Source organism: Saccopteryx leptura, chromosome 1 (genome assembly GCF_036850995.1).
Source record: "Saccopteryx leptura isolate mSacLep1 chromosome 1, mSacLep1_pri_phased_curated, whole genome shotgun sequence".
Classification (NCBI taxonomy): domain Eukaryota; kingdom Metazoa; phylum Chordata; class Mammalia; order Chiroptera; family Emballonuridae; genus Saccopteryx; species Saccopteryx leptura.
The window spans coordinates 137,618,866-137,632,130 of NC_089503.1; the positions used below are offsets into that span (position 1 = coordinate 137,618,866).

The 13,265-nt window shown below is 38.7% G+C and overlaps 1 protein-coding gene across 1 annotated transcript in view; it reads left to right on the forward strand.

The window, feature by feature from the left end:
• IPO11 (importin 11) overlaps window positions 1-13,265 on the forward strand; it is a 231,259-nt gene that overhangs the window by 194,807 nt on the left and 23,187 nt on the right. Inside the window, exon 28 of the mRNA XM_066375687.1 lies at window positions 8,555-8,650. Within this exon, the coding sequence (XP_066231784.1) occupies window positions 8,555-8,650 (96 nt within the window). The remainder of the gene's footprint in view (window positions 1-8,554; window positions 8,651-13,265) is intronic.

A 13,265-nucleotide genomic window follows, 5' to 3' on the forward strand; every position in this document is an offset into this window, starting at 1 on the left:
CCTGGACAGTCTGTCTGAGCTCGCAGCTTGGTAGAGCTAGAAGTCCAGCTGGAGGCAGGGAGGAAGGGGGAGGATGAACCCAGGGATCACATGACTGAGTTCTCCAAGTCTGAATAGCGTGAGCCAGGGCAATAGTTTTCTTCCTGAATAGCGTGGACAGGCTCAGCATAGGTCAGATCAATATCCTCTGGCCTGTTACCAATCGGCTTTGTGAATGTCATTATCCATCATTTATTTTAATTTATTAATACCTTTTTCTTTGTCAGTCAGTCACTGATTCTTTTGGCTTTCTATAAATCTCAAGTCCTTGAACTCATTATATTTTTCTCAGAACTTTTCAAGGTTTATTCTGGTTCCAGCAGTATCATCCAGTCTCATTATTTATGAGAAAGGGGTGAAGTTGATGCTTTTGGCAAGAATTGTGCCAAGTGTCTTTTATTTGTGCTGCAGTCTGATTATTGCTCTTAGCCTTGAAGCCTGTGTGTTGTGAATGCTCATGTCTGACTGAGACTTGATGCTAGACCAGTGATTTTCAACCTTTTTTGAGCCGCGGCACATTTTTTACATTTACAAAATCCTGGGGCACACCACCTACCAAAATGGCACTCTTACACAGTACATATTATACATATAGTTAATAATATAGTTTCTGAATGTATTTATACTCACTTAATGTGAAACCTGGGCCTGTTTCTATGAACACAAAAGGGATATCCTGGCAGGAATGGTAGAAAGACACACATGAAGCTCTTCCTCAACAGTTCTCAGTCTCTCTCTGTTTTTAGTTTTTATCGCAGTCAAGCTTGAGAAGCTCAGCTCACATAGATATGTGGTTGAAAACAGGAGCAATGTCAAAATAGCTTTGTTGGCCAGAATGGGGAACTCCTTGGCAACAGATAACTAAAAACTGTCCAAAGGAAGATCAGCAAACTTTAGCTTTAAACCACGATCTTGTTCAGTTCAATGAGTTCCTCTTGCTCCTTTAAAGTCATGTCCTTTCCAGCAACGGATACTGAGCTGTATGGGTCCCTAACCCAGTCAAGGCATTCTGTGAAGGCTGAAGAGAAATAAAATGACAACGTCTTCTCAAGAGTTTTCAAATGTCTGCCAATCACCTCGCACATTGCAGCAGTGTTGCCATCATGCTGTTTCTCGGTGAGCGGGAACATCTCAAGGTTGCCACGCTGCACATGTTGTTGCCAGAGCTGCATCTTTAAACGGAATCCGTTCATTTTATCAGTGCTTGTAAGCAGGTTTTCATTTTGGCCTTGCATCCGTGTGTTCAGTTCATTCAGATAATGAAATACTAGAGAGCCCGGCGGTCATACGAAATGACCACTGTTCTAGATATTATAAATTGTAATTAAAATGATTCGTGCAAAGGTGTCTGCTAATTCAAACTGAATTACCCAGGGCAGGCGGCGAGGATGCCCCTTTGCTTAGTGCCCCACGGGGTTTCTTCCTTCTACTTGCTTAATTGCTTAAAGTAGAGTGCAATGAAGGAAACCACTGGCGGTACATTTCTTAAAAGCCACCGCTAGCTCAATAAATAAAGGTGATTTAAATAATAAAATGTTAATTCACATATCAAAGATCTCTTTGTACACAACATTTCTTATGTAGATCTTTCCATCATTTTTAAGCTCGCCTTGCAGAGGACCATCAATTAATTTTACGTCCGTTCTTTCACAAACTCTTGAACAGGCAACATAAACTTGACCGTGTCCAAATGCAGGCTCAGGTAAAAAAATGCTAACATGCTTAAGCATTTGGCCCTGAGACTTATTAGTGGTCATAGCAAAGACAAGTTTTACAGGAAATTGTCTACGTCTCAATTGAAACGGCAACCCTGTTTGAGATGGAGCCAAATCAATTCTTGGGATGACATGTATTTCACCTTTAGAGGAGCCAGTCAAAGATTTAGCTATTATGACATTTTTCAATTGGAGAACCTCTAGTCTTGTACCATTGCAAAGACCCCTTCTGGTGTTAAGATTTATTAACAGCATAATAATTGCTCCAATCTTGAACCTCAGTTTGTGAGGTGGCATGCCAGAAGGCGACAGACTATTTAAAAATTCCGTCCTGGTCCAGGCAAGTCAATTGGTTTGTTTCCCATGGACGCAAAAACAAACGAACTATTAATGGATCGAATGCTATCCATGTATTGTTTGCTATTTGGATGCTGATTAGTCAATAATTTATCCAAGAGTGGTGGATAATTCTCAATTAGTGGAACTACAATGTTTCCGTACTTGCAACATTGAGAAAATCCTTTCTTGCCACGGTCAAATCGATTAGTTTCTAACTTGAAGTTTAAGGGCTGACAGTGTTCACATTTAATATTCATGTCACCAGAGGAATGCTCAAAAATTAAAGTTTCTCCGTTTGAAACTGTTTTAATCCTTTTTGCATTTCGGTCAGCATTACTCTGTCGGTTTTTTTGCATTTCTCTCCTGCCTTTGTTCAAGGGATTCATTTTGTCGAGACAGGCTTTTTTGTCTTGCATCTGAGGCAAGCCTTGTTTCTCTATGCTCATCAGTCTCATTTTGCCGAGAAAGACGCATTTGCTCTGCGACTGATGCAAGCCTTGTCTTTCTCTGCTCAGTGGTTTCTTTTTGTCGAGAAAGCCATTTTTGTGCATCTTTAGCTCCTTTTCTCTCCTCTTCAGTGCTGTATTTTCTAGGAGGCATTCTTAAAAGAAATTACGTTAAGATGTAGTTTTTATGTAAAACAGATGATTGCCAATGCAAACAAATGTTCACCTTCCCCCTGACCCGCTCAATTTGCGTTCAGCCGTGGCAACTTCACCCCATTGGCTAGTACAGTTACGCAAGCAACCAATAAGCTATCAGCGACAAACAGACACTTAAGCCACATATAATAAAGATATCAGCCAGGTATGCCAGCTTTGCACACCACTCATCACTTGCAAGCAGCTTTGAGTAATCGGACCTCTGTTTGTCAGAAATACTTTAAGCTCCTCTCGCAACTCATACACACGGGCCAGCACTTTGCCGCGCAACAGCCACCGGACCTCCGTGTGGAGCAATAAGATTTTATGTCCCGCTCCCATTTCTTTACACAAAGACGCAAATAAGCGACATCTCAAAGGTCGCGTCTTTACAAAGTTCACTATGCTCACAACATCATCCAACACAGGAGCTAGATCTGCTGGTAAGGTCTTTGCAACGAGGGCCTCACGGTGCAAAAAACAGTGCGTAACAATAACATCTGGGTTTCTTTCTTTGACCCTACTTATGAAGACTTTGATGCGCCCGACCATGGCTGCGGCTCCATCAGTGCAGACACCTGTGCAGTTTTCCCATGTAAGCCCACTTTTATCAAGATATTCCGAAGTGACCTGAAATAATTCCTCCTGTTGATTTTTCTGGCAGTGCCTTGCAAAATAGGAAGTTTTCTCTAATGGCTTCTCCATCCACAAAACGCACGTTGGCCAAGAGCTGACAATGTCCACTAATACCCGTCGACTCATCAAGTTGCAAGGCAAAAATTTCTTACTGATGCACACCTTTTCTTAAACAACAGTTTCAAAGTCCGCAGACATGTCATTAATACGTCTGGCAATTGTTTTATCTGAGAGGCACTTTAGCTATCTCTTTGGCCGCAGTAGGGCCAATCATCTCATTTACAATGGCTTTACAAGCTGGCAGTATTAATGTTTCTGCCACAGTATGGGACTTTTTTGATTTAGCTACGAGTTCAGCAACAAGGTAGCTAGCTTTGAGGGCTCTCTCGTTTACCTTTGTGGTTTTTCTCAAAAAAAGTTGCCCGTTTCTCATTGTTTGTATGTAAGCGTACAAAATAGTCCATCGGCTTGTTTTGAATGGAAGGGTGTTTTGTTTGGAGATGGCGTTTAAGCTTGCTTGGCATCATGGCGCTATTAAGCTTCTCGCCACGCACCAAGCACAGCGGAGTCGGTGCTGTCTCATCCCTGGTGAAAGTAAATCCAAATGAAAGATAGCTTTCGCTGTATTGCCTTGAGCTTACCGTCTTGTCTTTTTTCTTTTGTCGACCACTCATACTAGGGCCTTCATCTGGGTCAGAATTTTGTCCAGGGCCCTGTTCGGCATTTGCATTTTCCCTTCTCAAAAACTTCTCCATCACTGTCACTTGCTCGTCTTGCTGAGATCCCAAACTGTCACAAAAGTGAAATATGCCTGGCAGAGGTCCTTTAAATAAATTACATTTATTAAAAAAAAGTTAAATAAAAAAGGATAACCCCCTCATATATACAGTCCCATGTAACATCCCTCATATATACAGTCCCACGTAACATCCCCTTATAAATACAGTCCCACGTAACATCCTCTTATAAATACAGTCCCACGTAACATCCCCTCATATACAGTCCCATGTAACCTCATATATATAGTCCCATGTATCCCCTCATATATAGAGTCCCATGTATTCCCTCATATATACAGTCCCGCTAATAGATACTGGAGCTTTCATCAAGGTTGTGGGTTCAAATCAATTTGGCAAATACTCTCTCTATATAGAGACTTGACAAAATCAATTTTAGAAAATGTTGGGTACTTGTGTACCATCATAAGTCCTCAGAGCATCTCTACTGTCAGATTGAGAAGTTTGCTTTCTAGGTAAGGATTCTGATAAATACTAGAGTTCTCCCTGAGGTTGTGAGTTCAAATCCCATGGTCAGCTGGGTGCAGGCGCCTTGGTTCTGTCTGTTTTGCTGGTGTATATAGAGATTTGAGCTCTTTAAGAAGATGACCCTTCAGAAGGCCCAGTACAATATAGATAACATTGTGATGCATTGTATATCACCCTCTGCGGGGGCCTCTTTTAAAAAGAAAAAGGTCAAATATCTATATACACCATCAGGATAGACATAACCAACTGAGGCTGAGGCTTCATCTAGTGGTGGCAACATTTACCTCCAGTCCTGACCAGGATTAGAAATCGGGACCATGGGGAGGAGTAGCAGTTTCAACTACTCGCCGAGGCCACACAATGACAAGTGTGCAGCAGCCCGAGCGGGGACCTTCCTGGGTGTGGATGAGAGGCGGCCTACTATTGGTTCATCGCTAGTGGTTGGGATGAATCCTAGAAGGTGATTGGTCAGTGAGCGTTCCCTGTGCCTCCACTCTTCCTGTTGCTGATAGCTGGAGGGATTGTGAGGGGACTGTTTATGTTCGGATGGAGGCGGCTGGCAGCGGGCTGGATAAATAGCCTCCGCGGGCCGTATCCCGCACGCGAGCTGTAGTTTGGAGACCCATATTTAATTTCCCCACGGCAACCTGACCATGTCTTATGGCACACTAGTGTGCGCGGCACACTGGTTGAAAAACACTGCTCTAGACTGTATCATTTATTAATTCAGTATATTGCTAATTACTTTTTTGTAATTACATATGGCAAAGATATAACTTCTTACCTTCTCCTCAGAAATGTGTGCCCGTGCTGGTAGCACCAACATTGATCAGTGTGATAACTTAAAGTAAAATCTATAATCAGATGAGCTGGTTGTCAAATTATACCATTTTTATCTCTCTAATATATTCTGTTGTGCCTGACCTGTGGTGTGCAGTGGATAGAGCGTTGACCTGGAATGGTGAGATTGCCGGTTCGAAACCCTGGACTTGCCTGGTCAAGGCATATGTGAGAAGCAACTACAAGCTGATGCCCCCCCCCCCCCCCCGTGCCTTTCTCTCTTTCTCTCCTCTCTTTAAAATCAATAAATAAAATCTTGTTAAAAATACACACAGACACATACACTGCCTTGTAATTAACATTCACCCACATAACAGTACATGATCACTCTTAGGTTGTCAGGTGTCTGTTAGGAAAATTCATTATCAGTCTTTTGAGAAAATACCCAGTAGTCAGAAAATAGTGAAATCAGTCTTTTGAGAAAATACCCACTGATTTCTTATGAAATTTTTGACGCTTGGAGGTAATGTGACTAGAGAAGGCAGCCATCTGAGTGGATTCTTTAAATAATATTAACACAAAGCCTTGTCAAGAGCCTTGGAAGCTGTAGTCGAGGGCTTTTGTCTTTTTCAATTGATGGATCCATGGTTGATAGTCCAGACCACCATTATTTAAACAGGAGTCTTGGGTTTGCCTGCTCTGATGGGTGTGTGGTTAATTACTGTGCAGAGAGAAGGAGAAATGGCTTTATTTCCTCCCATGTGTGTGCCATTCCTGACTCCAGCCTTCATTCTACAGACGAGACAAACACCTAGAGAAATGAATTAACTTCAGTAGGATTGCAGTTAGTGACTGAACTTTTAGTGAAAAGCTTTGGTTTTTAAATTTTTTATTCCAGGGTGTCTCCCAATAAGGCCTAGTAACCCTTAGAGTAGTGTAAACGTTCCTGCATGTCCTCGTGCCGCCTGACCATCCAGATAACAAAAAATTTTATTTTAAAAATGTGTAAGGCAGCATTAAAAAAAGGCAAGTGTATGTTTTTGTTTCCATAAATTGGTTATTAAACAAACATGATTTTAAGTTAATACAACTAAAACTGGAACTAATTTCATTTTTTAAAATAAATAAATGCATAAAAACTCACTTCTGAGGGTCAGCGAGCATGAAAACAACTCACTACTCAAAGGAATAAGGTAGACCGGATGTGTGTTTCTTTAGAGATTTTTTAGTTCTTATGTAAAAGAAATATAGTAACTTTAAGAATATATACTTCTACATTAGACTGTTATATGGACATTAAAATGTATTAGGATGATATTAACTAGTAATTTGCTCATGTGGTGATTTAGTTTTCTGAAATCTGATCACATTTGAATGTATGAATAAAGAGTTCTAACCTTACAAAGGTAGGAACATATCCTAGTGTGATGACCCTGAAAACTACTTTACTGGACATTTAAAAATTAGTTATGCATGTTAATCCAGTAAGAAAAATGAAGTGTGTTCCTGATAGTAATGATACTATAAGTTCCTTGGAGACAAAAGTTATAGTTTATTCAGTTAGTTTTAAAATCGAATAGTATAATTCAGTGTGCCACTGGGTGAGTATATGCTCCTGCTTTTTTAAAGTCAGGTTTATTAAGATATAGTTTACATATAGTAAAACCTCTTTTCAGTGTGCATATTTGACAAATGAACACAGTGTTTAACCAACCACTACCACACTCAAGATACAGAATATTCCCATCACCCCAGAAAGTTTCCTTGTCGTTTTTGCCTGGCAGCCACCAATCAAATGAATATTTTTGCCTTTCTGGAAAGTCACATAAATAGAGTGATATAACAGGTAGCCTTTGAGTCTGTTTTATTTCTTACTGTAATATTTTTGAGATTTATCCAAGTAGTTGAATGTATTTGTAGTTTGTTCCTTTTTATTGGTGACTACTGTTCCATGGAGTAAGTGTCTCACGGTGTGTTTATCCATTCACTAGTTGATAGACATTTGGATCCTTTGCAGTTTTGGATTTTTATGAATAAAGCTACCATAGATATTCCATAGAGACCTGAGAATACTTGTTTTTGAAATACCTAAGAATTGGTTTGCAAAGTTATAGGTTGTGTTTTACTTCATAAAAATTGTCAATTTATTTCCAAAATGGATGTATGGGAGGTCCTGTTGTTTCTCATATCTGTCAGCACTAGGTCTTATCAATCTTTTTAATTTTACTTTTAATGAAAATCTCATTGTGGTTTATATTTTATTTATTTATTTTTTTTTTAGTTTTCTGAAGTGAGAAGCGGGGAGGCAGAGAGACAGACTCCCGCATGCGCCTGACCAGGAATTCACCTGGCAAGCCTACTAGGGGTGGTGCTCTGCCCATCTGAGGCGTTGCTCCATTGCAACCAGAGCCATTCTAGTGCCTGAGGCAGAGGCCATGGAGCCATCCTCAGCGCCCGGGCCAACTTTGCTCCAGTGGAGCCTTGGCTGCAGGAGGGTAAGAGAGAGATAGAGAGAAAGGAGAGGCGGAAGGGTGGAGAAGCTGATAGGCGCTTCTCCTGTGTGCCCTGGCCTGGAATCAAACCCGGGACTTCCACATGCTGGGCCGACGCTCTACTGCTGATCCAACTGGCCAGAGCCTATATATGTGCTTTGGAAAGTGTTCAAATATTTGCCATTTTTAAACTGAGTTATTTGTCTTTTTGTGTTTTCAGTTGTTTATGTATTCTGGATCCAAGTCTTTTATCAGACACATGTTTTACAATTTTTTTTTCAAGTCTATGGTTTTTCTTTTCTTTTTCTCAATAGTATCTTTAGAAGAGTGGAGATTTTTAACGTTTTTTATATATTTACTGTTTTAGTTATAAAATCCAGATATGACTGGTATAATACATTAAAAAATATTAAAGCATCTCTTTCCTATCTTATCTACCCTTCTAGTATTTAAACACACCAATAATCTAGTGAGAGAAAATTTTAATATTATATGCAAGATAAAATTTCTGCTTTAAGAAATATATTTTTAAAGTTTCTTTCTTTTGTACTTTAGAACTAAAATTTCTCCTCATGTTTGAGAGGATAATTAGAAGAAAAAGAAACTGTTGGAACAGTTTAACCTGTTTGGGTCTTCTTTTATTCCAGTGTTATCCAAGATAAATTCTGTGGGATAATAAGCATCTCAGTGGAGGGCCTACATGATGTCATGACAGAAGATCCTGAAACAAGAACTTATAAAGAGTAAGTGGATCATTTAATTTATTTTACTTGGACAATAGTTGGGGGGTATTTAATTATATCCTGCATGAGTTTTATTCATTATCACCATATAAAAACAGTATAGCAACTTTGTCTTCTATATAGCAATTTTGTCTTCTATAAAGAAAAAAATTTGTTTTTTTACTTATAATATTATATTTATTGTTTGATATTGAGACCAGCTTTATTTTGTTATCATGAAATTCTGAATTGGGCTTCTTTGGTCTAATTATCATTTCATGATTTGACATTAAGTTTAAAAAAATATCCAAGTGTATTTTAGCCTATGAATCCCTTCTTAAAGGTGTTTTGAGTATGTTCTGTTTTTCAACCAACAGTTTCCCCACCTTTCAGGCAAGTTACAGGGTAAAGGGATGGGTAAGCATCTTGTTTTTCGATTTGCCTGGTTTAAGCATCACAGGCACCTTTTAAGATATTAGAGTCACGTGGTACTGACAAGTTCCAGAGGATAGTTAAAATTATGTTATCAGGAATGCTGATGATATCATATTTATATAACTTAATTTGAAATTCTTTTAAAAATCAATCATTGTATCCTTTCGAAGTTAGTAGAATTGCCTCAACTTTCCTGTTATTATTACTGTTGATAAAGGGCGTGTTTCATATAATGATAAGCAGGGCTTTATGGGATTCCGAACCACCTTGAGTTTTCCTCAATAGTGTATTGAGCCTGTTTTCTATCTATAGCAAATGGGAAAGATTGCTGTTTGAATCATATTTTGTTGAAAAATATAGAAAGCAGATATATGTTGTTGAATCTTACTAAACATATATAAATAAAATAATATCTGGCATGGAACTTAACTTTTGAGAATGTAGGAGTTCAGATGAAGTAGAAACCTCAAACTTTTGTGATTACAAGCCTTTATTTTTTTTAAAACAAATAACCCAGAGTGGAATTGCTGGATCATATGGTAGTTCTATTTCTAATTTTTTGAGAACGATAAAACCACCATACTGTTTTCTGTGGTGGTTGCACCAATTTACATTCTCATCAGCAGGCACACAGGTTCCCTTCCTCTACATCTTCACCGGCATTTGTTATTTCTTCTCTTTTTGATAATAGCCATTCTAATAAGCATGAGGTAATACCTCATTGTGGTTTTGATTTGCCTTTCCCTAATTATTAGTGAGATTAAACATCTTTTCATGTACGTGTTGGTTGTTTGTATGCATTCTTTGAAAAATGTCTATTTAGATCTGCTCATTAAAAATAATTTTTTTAAAATTTATTTTAGAGGGAGAAGGGGGAGAAGGGGTGAGAGGGGGAGGATGGAGAGAGAGAAACATCAATTTGTTGTTCCACTTATTTATGTATTCATTGGTTGATTCTTGTATGTGCCCTGACCTGGGATCAAACCCGCAACCATAGCACACTGGGACATTGCTCCCAATTGAGCTACCTGGCCAGGGCTCCTCTGCTCACTTTTTAATTGGATTGTTTCTTTGGTTTTTCTTTTTTGACATTGAGTTGTATGAGTTCCTTATATATTTTGGATATTAGCCCCTTCTCAGATATATGATTTGCAAATATTTTCCCTCAGTAAGTTGCCTTTCTGTTTTGTTAATGGTTTCCTTTGCTGTGTAGAATCTTTTTAGTTTGCTATCATCCTCCTTGTTTATATTTGCTTTTGTTGCCTTTGCTTTTAGAGTCAGATTCAAAAAATCATCACTAACAATGATGTCAAGGAGCTTACCACCTATGTTTTCTTCTAGAAGTTTTATGGTTTTAGGTCTTACCTTCAAGTGTTTAATCCATTTGACTTAATTTATTTTACTTATTGTTGTTACACCAGAGGCAGGTGAGAAGTATCAACTCATAGTTGCTTCACTTTAGTTGTTTATTGATTGCTTGTTGCATGTGCCTTGACGGGACAAGCCCAGGATTTTCAACCAGGGACCTCAGCACTCCACTGTGCCACCACAGGCCAGGCTTGACTTAATTTTTGTATATGGTATAAGATAGTGGTCAAGTTTCATTCTTTTGCATGGATTTCTTTATATGTTCATATTATAGTTAGTAGAGTTTTTATTTCATTAAACCAGAAAAATGTATGAATGAGGTGTGGAATTTGCCTTATGATAGTCTTTAGTTTAGGTACTTAAATATTTTCCTTAAATATTCTGTTTTTAAGCAAATTGAAAATGAGATTTATAACCTCCTGCCAGTGTTTGGTAAGTAAAAAGGAAGAGAGGGTTTAGTCAGCATTTGAGAATGCTTACAGGCTCTAAAATTTATTAGAAAAAGACTCAAAATGTGGTTTTTATAGCTAGAAGGTATAAAACATACTGGCTATAAAGGAAGTGGTAGTTTTATTTGAAACAAAAGTAAAATTTAAGCTCCATAAACATTTTTTCCTCATTCATTTGATACATTAACCCACCAGATGGTTATTCAGAATAAAATAGAGAATAGAAAAGAAACCTTGGTTCCCTAATTTGGACATTATTACCTATATATTATCCTAACTGGTATAGGTCCCAGTGACCTCTTTGGGGCTCTCTCTTTCCCAATTTTCCTTTTCTGATTCATTCTGCTCCATTTCTAAAAGCCTGATTTCTTACAAAATAAACTTGATGCACTATTCTATGCTAACTCTCAATTTGCATTACTGGTCTTTTCTCTTACCTTGCCAGCCTCTTCATTCCCCATTTATGCTGTTCAGTTTTATATACACTGCTTGACTCCTAACATTTTTTCTCCTTGGCATGCCATGCCCTCAGTCTTGCCTGGCAAACACCTGCTTCTAAGATTCCTTCCCAGACTCTCGGGAAGAATTCATTGTGTCCTTCTTTGTTTCTTCATGATGCTTTATCTCTACTGCTAATTACAATGTTTAGTCAGTTGCTCATAATCTAGTGGACATAGAGGTTTTGAGGCAGTGTGTAAGAATGTTCATTTTGTTAAAACAAATATTAACATAAGATTGAAAAAATTTAAAGAAGTAATCTTGATTGGGATACCTGTGAGATACGCATGTAAAACTTAGGTCTGAGCTTGCTAACTGTCAGGATAGAAAGAGAAACAGTAGGAATCTGTGTTCCTGTTTTCAAGTAGAAGGAAAGGTGTATCAGGAGAGGGAGGCTGTTTCTGAGCATGAGTACAGAAGTGACTTTTGGGTAAGGTGTTTATATAAGGGACTGTAAATGATTTCCAGCTGCAAGTAAAAGAAACCATGAGCCAACTGGCTTTAACAAAAAGAGTGTTATCTTTGACTATAAAACAACTGTTGGCTCTGGGATTAGGTATTTGTGTCCTCACAACAGCTGCAAATACCTGGTTCCTTCTGCTCCATCCCCCAAGCACATTACATCATTTGCAGCCTCATCATCATAAAGTACTTCTAGACATTACAATTCATGGTAGCAACAGTGCCAGACTTCTCTTTCTTATTTTTTTTTAATAGTTTTTGGGAGTGTTTCTTTGTTTGTTTGTGAGAGAGAGAGAAACTCGGTTTATTTTTCCACTTCTTCACTCATTGGTTGCTTCTTGTCTGTGCCTTGACCAGGGATTGAACCTACAGTTTGGCATATGGGAACTTTACTCTCATCAACTGAGCATCCCATCTATGGCCACTTCTCTTTCCTTATGTCTTTTTTTTTTTTTAACATCAAAGAAAACCTTTTCTAGAAGTTATTCCACCTGATTTGGGTTTTTGTCTTTTTTTTTTTTTTTTTTTTTTTTTGTATTTTTCTGAAGTGAGAAGCAGCAGGAGGCAGAGAGACAGACTCCCGCATGTGCCCCATAGGGATCCACCCAGCGATGCCATTTGCAGCTGTTGTGAGGACACAAATACCTAATCCCAGAGCCAACAGTTGTTTTATAGTCAAAGATAACACTCTTTTTGTTAAAGCCAGTTGGCTCATGGTTTCTTTTACTTGCAGCTGGAAATCATTTACCATTTGAGCCATTGCTCTGTTGTAACCAGAGCCATTCTAGCGCCTGAGGTGGAGGCCATGGAGCTGTCCTCAGCGCCCGGGCCAACTCTGTTCCAATGGAGTCTTGGCTGTGAGAGTGGGAGAGAGAGAGAGATAAAGAGAAAAGAGAGAGAGGGAAGGGTAGAGAAGCAGATGGGCACTTCTCTTGTGTGTACTGGCCGGGAATCAAACCCAAGACTTCCACATGCCAGGCCAACGCTCTAGCGCTGAGCCAACCAGCCAGGGTTGGACTAGCATTTCTTAAACATGCTCCTATTGAAAGCAGTCAGTGACAGGGCAAAGTTTCACGTTGCATGCTAACAGTGTTGATTGTATTTGGCTGGCTAGAGTTTCTTGTTGGAAAAGATTCTAATATAGTGGGCTAAAGTGTCTGGATCTCTTCAGTGAGTGAGTGTAGGTTGTGAGTGGTAGTTGCTTATGTTTGCATGTCCATCATCCCTACTTTAAACTGTTGTTATTATTTATTACTATTATTATGTTCATAGCCCATACATTTTAGCTTAATTGAGATCATTTAACTTTCACCATGCCTTTTATGAAAACATGACTCTCTACCTTTAATCTTTGTTAACAAAATAAGATTTGACTTTTAATTGGAGATTTTCCTTAGGAGAGAATTTTAACTTTGGTCTTGTCA